The sequence below is a fragment of the Enhydra lutris genome, unplaced genomic scaffold, assembly GCF_002288905.1.
Source record: "Enhydra lutris kenyoni isolate GAN:26980312 unplaced genomic scaffold, ASM228890v2 scaffoldscaffold23, whole genome shotgun sequence".
NCBI classification, from domain to species: Eukaryota; Metazoa; Chordata; class Mammalia; order Carnivora; family Mustelidae; genus Enhydra; species Enhydra lutris.
Window position 1 is genome coordinate 11,412,976 of NW_019154107.1, and position 21,133 is coordinate 11,434,108.

General features: G+C 38.7%; 1 protein-coding gene across 1 annotated transcript in view; it reads left to right on the forward strand.

Moving 5' to 3' along the window:
* The window catches only part of LOC111150371 (interleukin 1 receptor accessory protein like 1), a 786,204-nt gene that overhangs the window by 716,301 nt on the left and 48,770 nt on the right, over window positions 1–21,133 (forward strand). Inside the window, exons 7-8 of the mRNA XM_022507811.1 lie at window positions 8,372–8,504; window positions 10,584–10,729. Of these exons, the coding sequence (XP_022363519.1) occupies window positions 8,372–8,504; window positions 10,584–10,729 (279 nt within the window). The remainder of the gene's footprint in view (window positions 1–8,371; window positions 8,505–10,583; window positions 10,730–21,133) is intronic.

The following is a 21,133-nucleotide window of genomic DNA, read 5'->3' on the forward strand; positions in this document are numbered from 1 at the left end:
TGGATTAAGTAATTGTGAGAGTGTGTGTGTGTGTGTATATATATATATACATACACACATATATATGTGTATTTATATTCAGTTTTTTTGCTGAATCAGATATATAGATATATGTAGATATAGATATATACTTATACATAGTGGAATTTATTCACCTTTAAAAAAGAATATTCTGGAGCACCTGGGTGGCTCAGTGAGTTGAGCCTCTGCCTTTGGCTCAGGTCATGATGTCGGGGTCCAGGGATGGAGCCCTGAGTCTGGCTCTCTGCTCAGCGGGGAGCCCGTTTCCCCCCTCCTTCTTCCTGCCTCTCTGCCTACTTGTGATCTCTTTCTCTCTGTCAAATAAATAAATAAACTCTTAAAAAAAAGGAGATCCTGCCATTTGCAACCACATGGATCAGCCTGGAAAACATTACACTAAGTGAAATAAGCCAGATACAGAAAGAAAAAAACTACATGATCTCACTTACATGTGGAATCTAAAAAAGCCATGTACATAAAAGGAAAGAGTAGAAAAGTGGTTGCAAAGTTGCCATTATTTAAGATGAACAAGTCTAGAGATCTAATGCACAGTATGATGACTATAGTTAAAATATATATAGTTATATGTATAACTATATATATAGTTAAAAATACTATACTGAATGCTGGACATTTGCTAAGAGAGTAGATTCCAGGTGCTGTCACCACAAAAAAATAGAAAAGTAACTGTGAGGGGCACTTGGGTGGCTCGTCATTAAGTGTCTGTTTTTGGCTCCGGTCATGGTCCTGGGGTCCTGGGATCGAGACCCACATCAGGCTCCCTGCTCTGTGGGAAGCCTTCTGTCTCTCCCACTCCCCCTGCTGGTATTCCCTCTCTCACTGTCTCTCTCTGTGTCAAATAAATAAATAAAATCTTTAAAAGAAAAGAAAAGCAACTGTGAGGAAATGATATGTTAATTAGCCAGACTGTAGTAATATTTCACTATATGTGTGTGTATGTGCGTGTACAAAATCATGGCGTTGTACAACTTAAATGTATCCAATTTTTATTTTTAAAAGAGTATACAAAAATCAGTACATTTTGTTCTTTCTTTGGCCCATCCACATGCTGTCCCCTGCTACTATATGAGGAAGGCCCCAAAACAAAGAGTCTGATGCTTAACCAACTGAGCCACCCAGGCACTCTGAGAGAACAGTTTTAAAGAGAGTGGTGTGCTGGTAAATGTTTAACAATTGCTTATCCAAGTGTAATTCTGACATCTAAGCGGTTTTGATACTTTAATTTACATTGGCAGATAAGAGTGAGATATTGGAGATATATGTCAGAACTTTATTTGTTCATCAATGATGTAAGCAAGTTTTTTTTGCTGAATCAGATTATAGTTTTTTGGATATTAGAGGAATTTTTGTGTTTGTGCTTTTACCAATCTAACAGCTATGGACATGATGCTTTGAAGTTTAATCTACATTATTAACATTTTCTCCATGTTGTCTTAAGTATAGACAGGCAACAAAACAATAAATCATAGGATGATTAGTACCTTTTGGCGATTTATGGGGTAAACACTCCCACCACGGCTGATAGCCAGCTACCAATGTAATGTCACTAAATGTGCAGTTGGGAAAAGATGTGCAGTGGCAAAGTATTATATAGTATTTCTGCCATACAAATACTATAGATGAATACTGTAGCAACAAAATTAGGTTTTTGAGTTTTGAATGTCTAATACCTTTGTTTTTAATTCAGAATAATTAAGGGACACCTGGGTGGCACAGTCAGTTAAGCATCTGCCTTCAGCTCAGGTCATGATCCCAGTGTCCTGGGATGGAGCCAAGTCAGATCCCTGCTCAGCCTGCAGTTTGCTTCTCCCTCTGATCCTCCCCCTGCTCACGCCCTCTCTCTCTCTCAAATAAATAAAATCTTAAAAAAAGAAATACAGTGTAGCTCATTGTAAGTTTCCATCATTTGATTTTTAACAACCTGCTTACAGAATTTCTGAAAACTGTAGTAATTGATTCCTACAAGCTGGTATGAAGCAGCTCCAGCCCGCAAGTGAAATAACATCTGAATGAGGAGGCTCTGCATTTGCAATGTTGGAGGCTAGTTTACAAGACAGACTAGGCCTGTTGAGATAGGCTGGAGACATGTAACCTTTAATTAATGAAGCTTTGAAAGAAAGGAACCAAGGGAAAATGCAAGTGCGAGAGATATTAAGCAGGTTATTAATTTCAAAGTATTTATTGAGTTCCTAACACATTCAAGACACTGTAATGGGTCCTAGTAATATACAAAGGTAAATACACATATAATTTCTGCCTCTGGGGAATAAATACTCTAGTTAATGGGTTAGGCATGCAAACAAACCAGATATTGGAAGGAATATATTATCATAAAATACAGATATGTCCTAAGGGCTATGGGAGGAGAAAAAACAGAATGACTATTTCTAGAAAAGCCAAGTCATACTTTTGGAAGAAATGGAAATGAGAAGAATTTAAAGCAAAGAATATAATGTTAAAAAGCATGAGAATCTGAAATGAATCATTGATGGACTGCTCCTAGAACTCAGATGCTAAAAACTTGTAAATAACTGGCATGTCCTGCTTCCTCAACCTAAGGTATAAACACAGTGGTGTCATTTTGAATTTCTTAATTCCTATTTCCCAACTGCCTAATACCCTAAATAAAATCTCCCCATTCTATTTTCCTATCTGCCCTTATTAATTTCCATCTGCCCTTATTTGGTGGAAGTACATCATCTCTCCCCAGGTCCCTCCTTGCTCCAGGAATTTCCATCACCTCTCAGTTCTTATTCTACCTGACAGGAAGGGATGATAGTCCTTTATTCCTACTTTCAAACATAGATAATACACACTTGGGGTCCAAAGTCACAGTTCCTTGACACTCTTATGATGAGCCATCATTTCTTTTTTTTTTTAAGATTTTATTTATTTGACAGAGAAATCACAAGTAGGCAGAGGGGCAGGCAGAGAGAGGGAAGCAGGCTCTCTGGCTCGATCCCAGGACCCTGAGATCATGACCTGAGCCAAAGGCAGGGCTGAACCCACTGAGCCACCCAGGCACCCTAGCCATCACTTCTAAAAAGAACAGTACTTACTGGGTGGACACAGCTTTCCTCCCCAACACTTAGGCACTTGGGTAGGCTCAGGTGTGAGCCGGACTTTACCTGGCACTTCTCTCAGGACTGACTTCACTGGCTTCTACTGTCCTTTCCTGTGAGCATAGCTGTGCTTAAGAAGGAGTGTGGTTTCCTTTTGTGCAGCCACAGAAGTAGGTATAATTGAGAGAAACCACACTCAAAAATCTATTCACAGAACAGAGCTCTGCTCAAGTTGACTTTCTGTCCTGATTGCATTAAGAAGCAGCTGGCAACGCCCCAGTCTACTTCTCTCTCTCTGTCTCTCTCTCTGTCTTCCCCCTACACACATACTGATGCATGTAAATTAAAAAAATAAAAAGTATGTTTTTCCACCTTATCAGGCTTTCTATTTAATCTCCACTTTGGAAGGTTTCCTATCATATTGATAAAGAGCATAGTGATCTATAGTCACTGCTATCACCTTTTAAGAAATTATGTGGAAACAATCCAAGCTTTGCAACAACTGTTCCTTATGTGATCCTGAAGTATTATAACATTCTAAATCCTTCTTTCTTCCCTCTGATCTGTGGAGGCTGATAAAATTAAGGCCGTCCCACCTCGAGTTTAGCATTAGCACAAGTACAGCCATCTTAGCTTTGGCAGCCATCTCAGGCCCAAGGGTTGAACTTTCCCCTACTTTACTTTAGTTCCAGGGACCCCTACCCTGCTTTAGTTCCAAGAAAGTACCCCACCCTGCAACAACGGGGCAACAGCTAATCAGCTTACTGCACAAAAGTCTGAAACTTCTCCTCCCCACCCCCCCAAGCCTCTTGTAATGACCCATAAAAACCCCTGCCTTAACTAGCCTCAGGGTCCAAGTCCCTACTCCGCTGTGTCGGGTATACTTGGACCCAAGTTTAAGCTTGTCAAATAAACCCTCGTGTGATTGCATTGGTGTTGGCTCCTTGGTGGTCTCTTGGATGCGAAAACTTGGACATAACATGATCCAATCCCAGTTTTGCAAATATGGTAAGAGTGATTTCCTTAGAATTCAGATGTGATTATGTCAATCTCCTACTTGAAACCTTTCCCCAACTTACCCCTTGCCTTTAAATGGAAGGCCCAACTCTTCAACATGCCTCCATGGAGGGATAGGGCTGCCACTGCTCTGGTCTAGTCAGTGCTCTATTCTCTCCCTAATCCAATCCCCATCCCCACATACACTTGAGCTTCAGCCCTTCCGAAGTTATTTATTTCCTCCAAAGTTCCTTGGCATTCTTTCATTCATGCTATTTTCTCTCAGCCTGGCGTGCTTTTCTGTTTTTCCTTCTACCCTCTTTTATTCCTTCCATGAATTCCACTATTTGACCCACAGCAAGCCCAGGCCAAGTCTGTTTAGATTCCCTAGGTGTCCCTATAACACTGCAGATACCTCCAGTACTGGAGCTCCAGGCAAGGTAGGTAGTGAAAGATCAGGTGAGCAAAGATGACTGAGAAAGCAAATCATTCCTCAGGATGGGTGCAGTAGCCATTTCCTAGGTGTGGCAGCCCAAAGCTTGCAAATGAGAGACATGAAGAATTAGGTATGGAAAAATCACTTGATCTGGGAAGGTGGGAAAATGACAGGAAAGACAAATTCTTATCTCACTGAGAGATTCGGTTCACCTCTCTGCTAACTAATATCAAGCTGAGTTGCTAATGGCATGATCATTATTTATAAACCTCCATATTTAGTAAAACTGTAATGGGAAATTAGGCAATTTCTGGAGATTTCTATGTATGAGTTCCAGTCACTAACTCCTATCTAAAAACTAAAACTTGGGGCACCTGGGTGGCTCAGTGGGTTAAGCCTCTGCCTTTTGGCTCAGGTCATGATCTCAGGGTCCTAGGATCTAGTCCCACAACGGGCTCTCTGCTTAGCGGGGAGTCTGCTTCCTCCTCTCTCTCTGCCTGCCTCTCCATCTACTTGTGATCTCTTTCTGTCAAACAAATAAATTAAAAAAATTTTTAAAAATGTAAAAAAAAACCTAAAACTTGATCTCTTGAAAGACAGATTATGTAAATTATTGATATATGTACAAATTGAAAACTCTGTAATATATGTTGATTCTGTTGACATGTGATGTTAATCATCACACCAGGTAGTATTTTGAGATTTACTGTTGAATACATGACTATCTTGACTCTGTAACAGGTAGTTCAGCTGCATAAAAGCTGGCCCTCTTATAAAAAGGCAGAAGCAAAGAATATTAGATTTTAAATTGTTTTGTAACATTGGATTGACATTTCCCATAGAAACCCACAGTTCATTTCCAGTCAATAAGATTGACCTTCAATTATCTATTTTGTAACCTACTTGAAGCTCCATTTTGCCTCTTAAAAGCTTGCAGATGTTTTCTGGATTTTCTTGTCACTAATGATGACTATTGCATATAGGTTCAAAATCCATGAGGTGTCACTTACTTGGAGAATATGCAGACATAAACAGAAATAAAAGGAGAAAGCTCTATCACGTCATCTTAGAAATATTAGATAAGCAAGAATTTATTTACAAATCATTCTTATACAATGGACATAGTTAAGATAATGATATTAATTTTATCCAATAAAAATGTTCTTATTGTAGAACTTGGAGAATAGAATTTATTTTTTTACATTTTTATTTGAATTCCAGTTAGTTAACTTACAGTGTAATATTAGTTTCAGGTGTATAATATAGTGATTTAGCACCTCCAGACATCACCCGGTGCTCACCACAAGTGCCCTCCTTAGTCCACATCACCTGTTTCACCCATCCTCTCATCCACCTCCCTTCTGGTAACCAGCAGTTTGTTCTCTAGAGTTAAGAGTCTGTTTCTTGGTTTGCCTCTCTCTTTTTTTTCCCCTATGATTGTTTGTTTCCTTTCTTAAATTCCATGTATGAGTGAAATCATATGGTATTTGTATTTCTCTCACTGACTTATTTTGCTTAACATAAACTAACTCCGTCCATGCGATTGCAAATGACAAGCTGTCATTCTTTAAAGCTGAGTAATATTCTGTTTTTTTTATATATGCTGCGTGTTCTTTATCCATTCATCAGTCAATGAAAACACTGGGGTGCATATATCCCTTTGAGTTAGTATTTCATATTCTTTGGGTAAATACCTAGTGGTGCAATTTCTATTTTTAACTTTCTGAGGAACCTCCATACTGTTTTCCAGAGTGGCTATATCAGTTTGCGTTCCCACCAGCAATACAAGAGCATTCCCCTTTCTCCACATCCATGCCTCTTGTTTCTTGTGTTGTAGATTTTAGCCATTCTGACGAGTGTGAGGTGATATTTCATTGTAGTCATGATTTCTATTTCCCTGACGATCAGTGATGGTGAGCATCTTTTCATGTGTCTGTTGGCCATCTACATGTCTTCTTTGGAGAAATGGCTGTTCATCTCTACTGTCCATTTTTTATTGGATTATTTTGGGGAGGTATTAAGTATTTTAAGTTCTTTATATATTTTGGATATAACTTTTTATCAGATATGTCATTTGCAAGTAGGTATACTCATGCAATCACTCTTAAGCACAATTTCAGGAGATGTCCTCTATTAACTCGTAACTTAGCTCTGAGGTTTCCAGTCTTTAGGACTCTCCTTCTTTGCACTTTAAGGTCATTTAGTTGTCAGTGTCCTTTAGAATCTTCTCAAGAATCTATGAAATTGAGAAAATCTGCTTGCTTCAGATGCAAACGAAGGTGTCACTGGGGCTCAGTTTTCATCCACTCTTATAGTACCTAAGGGGAAGGAAAAATTCTTCCTCTACCACTCAAAGTCTTCCTGCTGGACTAGGAATTGGTATGAGACAGATTTACAGGAGAAAAAATACCCAGTTTTATTATGTGCTCATGGAGGCCCAATAATGAAATTGATTCCTAAAGAAATGACCAAGGCAGGTAGCTTTTATACTTTTTAGACAAAGATCCAATAAATCTGTGAGAAATTGACAGAACAAAGAAATCTTAACTCTGAAAACTTCAGTTAGTAAGGAATTCTAAACAGATTTGGGCTGCAGTTGAACATTGGTAAAAAGTTAACGAGGGTTGTTCTTACAGCTCTAAACTCTGTCTCTGGCAATAAGGGTGTCTTCTTTACTTTCTGGTACAGGGAGGGGACTTTTCACTTGGGAGATTCATTTTGTGCTTTCACCAACACAGAGGAAGATCTGAATGTCCTTCTTGTATGGGCTGTCTCTTAAGTCATTTTTATTTAAAATAATCAGTATGCCAAAGTGGCCCATCTTGGGGCAACTCACTCTTGGCACTCTACATACCCGAAGAGTTTCTTTGTCCCAGTCCAAGCTGGAGTAGTCCCCTTATGGCTTCCCATCTTGTTGTCCATTTTCTGACTCCACTTGGAGGCACCAGGATCTTAAAACTTCTATGTACAGGAATATTTCAGTTCTCTAATGCCAGCCAAGGCTTGGGGGAACCAAGTATTTGCAAAATGGTCTAATCTGTCCAGAAATAGACCTTACTTTCGCAGGTATTAAATTCACTTCTGCCTTTTAGTCAGGGACTTCCACATACCTTATTAAGTAATCAACCAATCTGTCTTCATCATTACAGTGGTTTCTCCTGAGTAGCTTGTTAAAAGAAACTAATCTCCACAGTAGCATCATTGATTTTACATCTAATAAAAATCCCAAGTATTTACTCTCATGAGTTCTTCGTTTGTTTTTTAAAATGTACATTTCTACCTGAGCATATGTTGGTTTCCTTAATTAGAACATTACTCCATATATAGCAAAAATGTTTTAATAAAATTTTTAGGTGCTCCTGGATTTACAGTTCCTTCTCTTTCACATCCAAAGATTCTGTTTCCTTTCCATTTCCTGCATTAAGGACTGAGAAACACCTTCTAACTGCCCTATGAAATCTTGTCATTACTAACATTCTGTACCTTCTGATACCATACATTGAAAAGGACACATCACCTCTGTGGTATCATTCCCAATAATTCATAACTTAAATCTAATCACGTAAAAACATGAGGCAAGCATAACTGGAAGAACCTTCTCTAAAACAGCTGACCAGTTTTCTTCAAAATCATACAAGTAACTCCCATTTTCATTAAACAAGCTGTCAAAAGCACATATTCTGTAAATTTGACAAAGATTAAAAAGAGCTGAAAAAACATTTTAGGTAAATGTTTCATTAAATCAATGAGGTGATTAAAATGTTACCTGCCAATTTGCCTAAAAGAAGAGTGTACAAATAGTTTTATAACACATTTCCATCACTTCTCTCTGCAGGCGACTCAGCTAATCTAACCTGCAGAGCTTTCTTTGGGTACAGTGGAGATGTCAGTCCTTTAATTTACTGGATGAAAGGAGAGAAGTTTATTGAAGATCTGGATGAAAATCGAGTTTGGGAAAGTGACATTAGGTAAAAATAATTTTTTCTTTTAACTAGTACAGTCAAAGTTAACATTTGCTCTGTTAGTGAACAGAAAGTGAGCTAAAGGAAAATAAAGGGGTTTTCCTTGTTTGGGAGGGTTTACTATTATAATAAAAAATCTCTCAACATTGAATCGCCAAGAGGCAAAACACTGTGGAGACTGACTGTAGAATTGCAAAACATGAATGCCATTTGCAAAGAACTTAAGGGAAATAGAAAAGAGTTTTTCCCTAAGAAATAAACGGAATATGAGACAGACCAAAATGCCATCAAATGTGGAAAATGTGATATTGTGCCTTTTGTTTATGAGCTCTTTTTTAGAAAATTGTCAAGAAGAAATATTAACAAGGACTCAACCAAACACAGTCTCTTTCATTTCCTTTTATGTGTTTTTACATATTTGAGCCATCAAGTAGATCATAAAGCACTTGATAAGAATGATAAAGGATACACAAAATGTTTTCATTGTCTTTTTTAGACCTACTTTAAGGTCTAAATATTAATATAGTGGGAATGATAAAGAATGATAAATGATAAAGAATAACCATTAAAAAATACCATCTATTGGGATGCCTGGATGGCTCAGTTGGTTGAGCCTCTGCCTTCGGCTCAGGTCATGATCCCAGGGTCCTGGGATCAAGTCCCACGTCGGGGTCCCTGCTCAGTGGGTAGCCTGCTTCTCCCTCTGCTTGTGCTATCTGACAAATAAATAAATAAAATCTTTTAAAAAAATACCATCTATTTTGAGGGTGTAATGTTTAAACCTCTTTTAAAAAACTTATTTATTCATTTACTTTTAAGTATTGAGGTATTCAATTATAACTAAACTTATGCTTGGACATAGATACTCATCTTTAATCATAGTATAAGTAAGCAAGCATTATGAATAATAATTAAGTTATAACTGAATCAAAATGCTGATCGTGTGTAAATATTCACCGATCTGAAGCTCACATCTTCTGGGTATATATGAGCATTTAAGCTAAGTTTCCTCTTCCTAAATGTGTAAGTGAAAAAGTTTTGCAATAGCAAATAAAAAACATATAAAACTGTCATATAAGGTTATTTCTATTGGGATCTTCTTCCTGGCAACAAATACACAAGAATATTGCACTCCAGTTGGGTTCGGAAATACCTAGATGGACAATTCTCCAATATGTGCTAAAAGGTTGCTGTACCATTTTTCACATTTATAAGTTCGCTATTATCCTTTAACCATATACTTTAAGATGTTAAAGTTAAAAGAGAACAATAAACTTCCTAACTTTTCCCCTCTTTTTGTGGGTGCTGAAGAAAGGGTCTAGAAAGGTGTATTTCTGTAATTCTACATTAGGAAGTATGGTGCAATATGAGTTACCAAACAGATGAGAGGGTGGAGGTGGAAACCTTCCACGCAGGGAAAGGGAGCCTCACTTGGAGGTTTTCCATTCACTCTAAAAGATTATGAAAACCTTTGACGGTGAAGTTAGTGTTTACCATTCATTTTAATGTTAGAATTAAGCACCTCCTCAGAATATTTAGTCTATGGGCTTGTAATTTCATGATTCTTTTAAAATAGGCAATTGATTTGTATTGTTTAAAAAAAAGAAAAAAGCCAGGCTAGAGCTTTCAAGTGAAATGTCAAAACAGCTCCAAAATCTTCTATTTTTCTTTAAAAACAAAACAAAACTAAACCAAACTGACCTATATAATTAGTCTCCCAGCCTAAGACATTAGAATTTCTTCTCTCACCTTTACTATATCATATTTCTTAAAAGGAAAGCAGTTTGTAAACTTTTCTTCAAGGTCTTTCTCACCTCTTTATTATGACAGTGTGATTGTCCTGCTAAGAGATATAATTAACTGCAACTTCATTAGCATCTCCAAAAACAAGCTTCCTCATTAAAAATGAAGAAGAAAAGTGCACAATATAATTTAATTATGGTAGCATCAACCGTAGCCAAATTTAAAGCACAGATGCTGTAGGTATTTTCACCTCAGATTCAGATTCATCTAATTTTTTTTTTCTCTTTCACGTCTGTGTATGTTTGTGTGGGGTTTTTTGTTTCGTTTTGCTTTATATTTTAGAATTCTCAAGGAGCATCTCGGGGAACAGGAAGTTTCCATCTCATTAATTGTGGACTCTGTAGAAGAAGGTGACTTGGGAAATTACTCCTGCTACGTTGAAAATGGAAATGGACGTCGGCACGCCAGCGTTCTCCTTCACAAACGGGGTGAGTGTCATCTTCTAAGCTTGAGTAGTCCTGAACCTGTAATGTGAGGGAAAGAATTGGGAACTAAAAAAATATTGTGCTTTTCCACATCAGTTTACCCTAAACAAAATAAGCACAATAGCATTAGGGCCATCGCAATGGATAACACAGTGGATGCGTGACTAGCTCAGGCTAGAGAATCAAATATGGATCCCTTGTTGGGCTCTACCCAAAATCTTGGGGTTGGCATATCACATCCCTAAGCTTCAGTTTCCTGATACTAGCCAATGGGGAAACAATGGTGGCAACTCTTTAGTGTGTTCTAAGGATGAAAGAAGACAAGAAATGTGAAGAGCTTGGCACAGAACTTGTACGCAGGAGATAGGAAGTTAAATGCTATTTATTACTGTTGGAAATAAACAAACCAATCAAAAATAATGGGAAACTTTAAGTCAAAGATTGTGTTCTTTATTTGAAGGTTCTTCCTTTAGTGTTAAGAATTATGTCTGAGGGATTCCCCATTGCAGTACTTCTTGACAGTTTTTTCTGGCTTGGATAACTTTAGCATGTGTAGTATCTTCCCAAGATTAACAGTAATTAATTGATTAGTCATTTAAAAACTAACACTCAGTTATTATTCATTAATGATAATTCAAGGAAGATAGATTTTGGTTGAGTACCATATCTGCTGCGCTAAAATCTGATTCCACAGCAACCCCAACACAGTAGGCACAGGGTTAAAATATGTATAAATATATATTGAATTTGTTCAAATTGGAGACTATTAAAAAACAAAATTCGACTGAGTAAATTTGTAGATCTAATTGGCTTTATTAAATGACTCGTGAATAAGGCAGCTCTGAGCAGTAGCTCAAAATGGACGGTTTTTATAGGAAGGAGGGTGGTGCAAAAATTTATTAACAGAAGAAAGAAAGAAAGGATTGGTTCAAGCCTGGACACTTTCTTTGGGGACAGAGTACAGGGACAGGTAGGGGTTTTTGTTGTTACTGGTGTTGTTTTTTTATCATGCAGATGAAGTCACTGGTGCTGATAGGGGAAATTTCAGATTGACTTTTAAAAGGTCACACTCCTGAGATAGGTCAAAACTGTAATTAAGTCTTGGTTTGCTATTGGGGAGGGGAGGCAAATGACTCCAGTTTGGGCTTGTTTTTTGTGTTTTGTTTTGTTTTGTTTTGTTTTTTACAAAACAGTTGTGAACTTGGAGCTGTGCCTTCATTGCAGAAATTTTTCATGTGCGATACAAAAGAAAAGTAGTTTTTTTTCCTACATTATGCTAAGTGAAAAGTTTCCAGCTTTGGAAACAAGTATACTTGGCGTTCTCTTACTCAGCAAATTTATAATGATTTTAATTTCAAAGCACAAGTTTAATCCTAGATGCTTTGAGGTTGAAAAAAAAAGAGAGCATTGAAGACTGCCCCCCTCCAACTTTATTGGGCAATAGATTCTCTTTGAACAATGCTACTGAAAGCTATTAAAACAGACACCTCTGTTGTCAGGAGACTACAATATTAAAAGAGTCTACCTTTGGGAGATGTGAGTAGAGGGGAAAAGTAAGGACAGGTAGCAATGATTGTTTCTTTCTGTAGCTTAACATATATAGTCAATGAAGGAGTTGAGAATAGAAATATGATACATATGAAAGGACAGAAACAGCTTGCCAGGGTTGGAAACAACTTAAATGTTGTGTAATTGAACCATTCCATAACATATTGCTAAGTTATCAGTCACTTTATACTGGATCACATTCCCTCTCAAGGAAGCCAGTTCTATCTCTGAAAAAACCTATTAGAAAGCATCCCTATTTCACTCTCTGCCCACCCCTTGACCCCAGTTCTACACTTTTAATCTCTGTTCCCCAAAACAGCCCATCAAAAGTTTGTTGACCTTTGCGATGATCCTTCCAAGCCTTTACTTCCTAGATTCAACTTGCTTAGTTTCTTTTATTTCTTCTTCCTTTCTGATGATACAGTACTTCCACCATCTTGGTCACTCTCTTGAATATGCTCTAATTAAAGAGTCCGAATTATTTCTCAAGAAGGGAAAGAGTGGAGAGAAGATATAGGACACATATAAAAATCTGTTCACTTGGACAACGCATTTCTTTTTAGGATGCAGTAGGAGTAACAGTAAAGTATTGCTTGTCAGGGAGCAAGAATTCCTGTCTTCTTAAGGGTCCTTCTAGCTGAATTAAGAATCAAATTGACATGAGACAGATTAACAGGAGAAAATCAAATTTAATAGTCTCCGTATGGGAAATCCTCACAGACATGGAAATTCCAAAGACGGGCAAAATGAAGCATATATGTTATCCTGAACTAAGAAGGGGGTAGGGCTCTGGGACTTCAGAGGAAAGGAATGTAATTCACAAAATGATAAGAAGAACAGATGTTTGGTAATTAGATGTTTACCCTGCCATACAGATGGATCACTCAGATAAAACTTATTTCTGCTAATAACCCTTATTCTGGAAAAGACCCTCAATTTCGAGTCTTCTATGTAGTTAAGGAAAGGGTAAAAGTTTCTCTTGAGCCCTTAGGGTCTCAGTTGCCTTCAGCTTATAATAATCTTCATGCCAGAGTGGTCTGTCTTGGGATGGCCTGCCCTTGGCCCCTACACCATCATAAAGAGGAAAGAAGGAAAATGAATTGTTTCTAAGGAGGATAAACTGTTAACGCTCTGTTCTTACAGATAGGCACACAGCCAGGAAGGGTCAACACCCCCAGGCTATTTTTAGCATGTGTGGCCCAAGGTTAAGTTGCCCACAGCTACAAAAGCTTTCAGACTACAAAAATAGATGATTGAAGAATCAAGGAAATTATTTGAAAAACTTTCCCAATACTGTCGGATTCCCTAAACATGAAGAAGAAAACTGTGGCCAGTGTTGGAGCAGTCTTTAACACTAAAATCCACAACGGTTTTCAAATATGTATTTATACTGAGAGAGCATTTTGTTTTTAGTAAAATAAAAGCATTAAGAAGCCGAAAAGTGTTCTTCAAGGTCATGTACTCCAGAAGTCCCTTTTAAACTTAGTGTGTGTCGGGCCCCTGAATGGCTCAGTCAGTTAAGCACCGGCTTTCAGCTCAGGTCACTGAGACCCGTGTCAAGTTCTCTGCTCAGTGGGGAGTCTGCTTCTCCCTCTGACCCTCTTCCCTCTCAGGCACGCTGTCTCTCAAATAAATAAATAAAATCTTAAAAAAAATTAAAAATAAAGTTAATGTGTGCCTTCCTTCAAAGAGAGCCTTGGGAAATGAGTGAGTCATCACTCACAAAAGCAGCAAGGCATGCAATCTCCTGCCCTTGAGATGCTTATAATCATGGGAAATGGTCTATCCCAATCATCTTAGGGAAAAAGAAAGGACTTTGGTTAACAGGTGGCATAACAGCAAGCTCCCCAGCCCTGTGAGGTTCAGAAGGTCAAGACACAACGCATGGTAGGCTTATAGTTGTGGTCTTTGTCACATTATTGTCATGGTAGCAATTATGTAATTATCAGATGAATTGTTCTGTCACTCAGAAGACTAAAGCTCAGAGAAGGAACTAGAAGATGTCACTATTAATCATAATTTCCTGCCATTTATTCATAAATCCCTTAACTTATCTTACAGGCCTTCAAAGTCTTTCATTTTTAAAACCTCCCAAAAGACCTATGTTAAAGTATTTGATGCATACAGACCTTGCAAACCAGAATCATCAGGTCTTCTGACAAGTAAACTTGCCAGGACACACCTTTGTGCAAGTTTCTTAAGCATTTTTTCCTCTACCGTTAACCTTTTGCTCAGTATCATTGATGTAATAAAAATGATGTCTGAGCCTTCTAATGGGTGTGTGTGTCAGGGTAGAAAACCTTTTCTTTCTTCCTTTCTAGGTTCTGTGGCTGGTCTAATAATTAAATTGACATAAGACAGATTTACAGGAGAAAAACAAAATTTAATTTCATACATACAGGAGTCCCAGAGATATGAGATCCAAAGACAAGTCAGGCAGTTGAGGCTTAAAAGCTGTCCTGAGCTGAGGAATGGCACAGGGGGCCTGGGGCTTCAAAGGAAAGGCGGGTCATTCACAAGGCAATAGGAAGAACCCATGTTGGGTAATTAGTGGTTTGCTCTATCATATAGTCAGGACTTTCAGATGCAAAGTTATCTCAAGTAATAGATTTCTTTCTGGGCCAGGCCCCCTATCTAAATTCATTTAGGTAGTTAAGGGAGACCTAAAAGTTTTTCTTGAGTCAGCTGTGTCTTGATTGCCCTTAACGCAAAATAATCCTCATGCCCAAGTGGCATATTTTGGGATGGTGAAACCTGCTACCCTTATGGATTCTTTGAGCTATCACTCACGTGTATTAAATGAGTCTTCCTTAATGCTGTGAGGATACTACAATGATTCAGCTAGGATTGAACTAGGCTGGATTCTGGACCAGGGTTTTATCTTTTTTTTCCCCCCAGGCTTTTATCTTAAAAAACAAACAAACCTAACCTTAGAAAACATAAAGTCTCTTAAAAAAAGAAAAAAGAAATAGTTTCTATGAAAATATTGAAAATTGGGGCCCCTGGGTGGCTCAGTGGGTTAAAGCCTCTGCCTTCGGCCCAGGTCATGAACGCAGGGTCCTGGGATCAAGCCCTGCATCGGGCTCTCTGCTCAGCAGGGAGCCTGCTTCCCCCCCACACCCCCCACCCCCGCCTGCCTCTCTGCCTACTTGTGATCTCTGTCTGTCAAAAAATATATATATATATATTCAAAATTGTTGATTTCTGCGGCCAGGGAACGTACTTGGATAGTTAAGATCATGTCAGATATGCAACATAGATATATTTCACATACTCTACAGAGAACTAGATTATGTGGTGAACGGGAGATAAAAAATGAACCGGCAACGGTCATGGGGCTTACAGTCCTCACTCTAGTCCCTGACCTGAGAAACTTGCTTGGAAAAGAACGAAAGCACAGAGGTAGCACATTCACTTCTGTGTTATTTCTCATTCCCACTGTTGCCCATATGTCATTGAATTTCATGTTTCCATCTCTGAATCTTTTACCCTGATGCTTTTGCTTAGGTTTCTCATTGCTGCTGCCTGACTTGGCATGTATCCAACACTGACTTTCACCTTCAGTTTCCCTCCAAAATCCTGACCTTTCCTGTTCCCTCCATTTTTTATGTTTTCCCTGTCTTCAGATCAATACCCAGCAGCAATGTGCTCTAGCCTCAGGCCAGCCACTCTCACACCCATCAGGCAGTCCTAAATTTCTTCCTCACTGTGTGTTTTGTCCAGACTCTCACTCTGGATGGCCTCCCAGTGTGCACATGTTTACTATATGGACCAAAGCAGCTTAATGGTTAAGGGTGTAGACTCTGTAGCAATGCTGTGTATTCAAAACCCAACTCTCTGTGTACTGACTGTGTTATTGTTACCAAATTTAAAGTAGTTTGTGCACCCAATGTGCAGTAAGTGAATGTCTGAGACACTGATTTTGACGTGAAGAAAACTTTATTACCAGAAGGAGAGCCTATCAAGAAGGCCAGGATCATTCCCAAAGCTGCCTTGCCCTGTCGAACCAAGGGACAGCATTCTTCCAGACAGTGAGGCACTATTTGGGACCTGCTATGATCAGATACCTCAAAATAAATATTGCCATCCATTCCACATTAGGTTTCCACAATCAAAGAATAGGATAAAAAAAGGCAAAATGAATGATTGATCATGTATGAGGTTAAGAGGTACATAAAAGGGGCGCCTGGGTGTCTCAGTGGGTTAAAGCCTCTGCCTTCAACTCAGGTCATGATCCCAGGGTGCTGGGATCAAACCCTGCATCAGGCTCCCTGTTCAGCAGGGAGCCTGCTTCCCCCTGTCTCTCTGCCTGCCTCTCTGCCTACTTGTGATCTCTGTCTGTCAAATAAATAAATAGAATCTTTAAAAAAAGAGGTGCATAAAACTTAATTGAGAATGGAACAAAACAGAATGTGGAGCCAAGTTAACAATTATAACTAATACCAACCATAGTCCTGCTTATATTTTCCAAAACAGGTCCAGGAACCAAGTGTCCTGTCCCACTCTCTTGAGCAAATCACCTCATCTCTATGACCCTCAAATCTCTTCTATAAAATGGGAATAATAATAGGACCTACCATATAGAATAGCTATGAAGATTAAATAAACTAAATTAGTGTCAATATGTATCGCCTTGTCTGACACATATTTATCACCCAGTAAATGTTAGCAGCCATTACATTTCTCTGCTCCAACTACATGATATTCTGGGTAATTTAGGATGCAATAATAATGTGTTCTATTAAAAACTCCTGCAAATCTGGGGATGCCTGGGCAGCTCAGACATTGGGCGTCTGCCTTCGGCTGGGGTCATGATTCCGGGGTCCTGGGATTGAGCCCTGCATTGGGCTTCTTGCTCAGCGGGAAGCCTGCTTCTTCCTCTCCCACTCCCCCTGCTTGTGTTCCCTCTCTCACACACTCTCTCTCTCTGTCAAATAAATAAATAAAATCTTAAAATTAAAAAAAAAACTGCAAATCTCATTTTTCTAAAGATTTATTTATTTATTTATTTATTTGACAGAGATCACAAGTAGGCAGAGAGGCAGACAGAGAGGGAGGGGGAAGCAGGCTCCCCACTGAGCAGAGAGCCCGATGCGGGGCTTGATCCCAGGACTCTGGGATCATGACCTGAGCCAAAGGCAGAGGCTTAACCCACTGAGCCACCCAGGCGCCCCTGCAAATCTCATTTTTAAGTCTAATTTATCTTGTATTAAAATGGCCAGCTTTAGCTCCAGTGCTATTGATTCCATATTTTACCTTACAATAGATTTACTTTACTTTGAATATGCTGTCCTAAAGGAGACTTTATTCATTTATTCATGCATTTAATGATAATCATTAAGAACCTACTATGTGTCTGGCACTCATAAAATTAAATGAACAGGAAATAAAAACCAATATAATTTGAAATGCCACCATCTACTTTTTAAATTGCATTGATATTAAGCATTCCTAATATACAATTGTGCTTCTAGGGAATGCTTAGCTTTGAAACTGTCACATTAAGTGAATATTCGTTAACAATCCTGTTCTGAATGGTTATGTTTAGATATATTGATTACAATAATATGGCAGTCCATTCATCATGAAGTAGTTTGGGAACTAGCAAAGTATCTATCTCAGAGACCAGCACTAGTTAATAATGATAAACATCTAGGTTTTCTTTTTTCCCTCTCAAACCCATTTTATTTCTTGCACATACACACACTTTCTCCTTCCAGAAAATGTAATCAATAGAAATTAGACTTACTCAATAAACTCCCTAGTACCCAGAATATCTTTAGTAATGTAATTAACGTGTACATCATTTAGGATGCATTATTTTAAAGCTGGATGAGGGGTGCCTGGGTGGCTCAGTCATTAAGCTTCTGCCTTTAGCTTAGGTCATGATCCCAGGGTCCTGGGATAGAGCCCTGCAGCTGGCTGCCTGTTCAACACAAGCCTGCTTCTCCCTCTCCCACTCCACCTGCTGGTGTTCCCTCTCTCGCTGTTTCTCTCTCTGTTGAATATATAAACTAAAAAGAAATCTTTAAAAAAAAAAAAAAGCCAGATGAATTAGACCTAGTGGACTCCTTATCCCTTTTTGTAATGAATCATTTTTTGAGTATATGCCCCTATCCTTAGTATTTAGTGTATTTATTTACGGAGAGATATAAGATCACAGAACTGTTTAAGCCTCTCTAGGGCTCGATATCTGACATTTTTTTTTTAATTTTTTTTAAAGATTTTATTTATTTATTTATTTGACAGAGAGAAAGAGAGAGAGATCATAAGTAGGCAGAGAGGCAGGGGGAAGCAGGCTCCCCGCTGAGCAGAGAGCCTGATGTGGGACTTGATCCCAGGACCCTGACATCATGACCCGAGACAAAGGCAGTGGCTTAACCCCCTGAGCCACCCAGGTGCCCCAATATCTGACATCTTTGATCACTGACTTCAAAATATGGAAAAGCCAAACTGCCCAGATAGCAAAACCTCCTACCTCTCTATGTGGTAGCATCTCTCTAGAAAGACAATGACTCATTAAAAACTGAACAGGCATTCACTAAAGTGCCACCTTTATTGAGTTATTTGCTCTGGGGAGGAAAAAAATGTTCCCTTTACCCTTCTAGGTTCTTGGCTGAGACCTCCCTGTAATAACAAACCGGATTAACAGAAAAAAAACCAACAAGTTTAATAACTTGTATACCTCCTGTATGCAAGGGAGATAACCAGAAAAATTGATGTAACTGCCTGAAATGGCCTAAGCTACCACCCTAATTACCATCTCCAGCTACAGACAAAAGAAGACACTGGGGTGGGAGAGCCAGTTACGGGAGATTTCCAGGAGAAACACAGTAATTAATGTGCGGTTGTTACACAGATTTAAGTTGTTGCTTTCTCCATTGATAAGAGTTTTCAGAGACTTAGAGTCCTGGGCTCTTCCAGGTTAAGAAAGGGAGACACCCTTACAAATGGAGATCTCCCTTATAAATGTAAATATCTTTCACAAAAGGGTAACTTCTTGGTTTTCAAAATTATCCCTGTGTCTGCAGATTCTTAAAAATAGCCAGACTCTTGGGGTGCCTGGGTGTCTCAGTCAGTTAAGCATCTGCCTTCTGCTCAGGTCATGATCCTAGGGTCCTAGGATGAGTCCTGCATCAGGCTCCTTGATGAATGGGGAGCCTGTTTCTCCCTCTGCCTGCCACTCTCCCTGCTTGTGCTCTTGCCCTCTCTCTCTCTGACAAATAAATAAATAAAATCTTTTAAAAAATTAAAAAAATAATAATAGCCTCTGGGGTGCCTGGGTGGCTCATTGGTTAAGCATCTGCCTTCAGCTCAGGTCTTGATCCCAGGGTCCTGTTCATAGGGACCCTGCTTCTCCCTCCCCTCCTTGCTCATGTTTTCATGCTTTCTTTCTCTCTCGAATAAATAAATAAAATCTTTTTAAAATATTTAAAAATAAATACATTTAAAAATAATAATAATAATAAGCTTAAAATAATCCATATGCCAAAAAAAGCATGTTTGGGGGTGTATGTTCCAGTCCTTTTATTACCTGTGCAATGCCCAAATATTAAGGAATTTTAATTTTGTTGCCATAGCATCTCCAAATCAGAGTCATCAAGTTTAACAAATTCTCTCCTTGGATAAGATCTGACATTTTGCAGTCAAAATTTTTCCTAGCCTGTAACATTTTTCTTGCTTCTCTGCTCCTCAGCTGTGAAAGACTTCTAAATAGCTGACCTCAATTCTTTCCTTTTTTTTTTCTTGATAACTAACACCAAAACAAAAAATACTCATAGTGGCTATTACCCCAGGAGCACAAATTGTCCGACACTAGTAATTTTGTACCTTTGAGTTTCTTGATATGGACATTTTAATAAGGTTGTTTGACTGCCACCAAAATTACAGGCATGAAAACCAACCTTTTGAGCTATTTCCTTAGATGTAAAGTATATGATGAAAGTGAGGTTAAATTCAACTTATCTTTGCCTTAGCCCTGGAATGTTTTTTCAAAAGTCTCTTGATCCCAGGTTTTCCTGATCAGCATAGTTTTGCCTTTTAGTCATTTTGGTCATTCAGTTTGCTTCAGTGTGAACTAAACTATCCAAGCAGCGTCTTTGTTAGGAAAGAAAAGGATAACTGTTTGGGGATGATTAGCTTATTTCTTAATTGATAAATATCAATGAGATGATCCTGGACAAAGCCAGTATGGGGACCATGTTGAACTAATCATGTGGGCCAAAGTTCTTAGTATTTAAGTATATGTGGACATAGTCAATGAAAGTCCTTCATTTGTCTTAATGAATTTTTCACTTGTTTTCCAATTAAATGTTAAATTCTTTTTTTTGAAGATTTTATTTATTTGACAGAAGGAGATCACAAGCAGAGAGGCAGGCGGCGGGGGGGGGGGGGGGGAGCAGGCTCCCTGCTGAGCAGAGAGCCTGATATGGGGCTCGATCCCAGGACCCTGAGATCATGACCTGAGCCCAAGGCAGAGTCTTAACCCACTGAGCCACCCAGGTGCCCCAAATGTTAAATTCTTGATAAAGATCTTTAGTTTGTACTTCTGTGTTATATTGCTCAACATACATAACTCACTTTGTAAATGTGATGAATGGGATGATTAAATGTATTCTTTGTCTCCAGAAACTTTGTCTGGAGCAGGGTTTCTTAATCTCACCACTATTGACATTTTGAACTGGGTAATTCTGTTACAGGATTTTTTTTCCTTCATTGGTGCCAATGGTTCTTAGGCCGCTTTGAAAAATGAAGAGGTAGACCAGAGTGGCGGGCAGCAAAGCAAGGTTTATTGGACAACAGCAAAGTGATAGTACAAAGCTCCCCAGGAGAAAGGGGACCCAAGAGGGCTGCAACCAG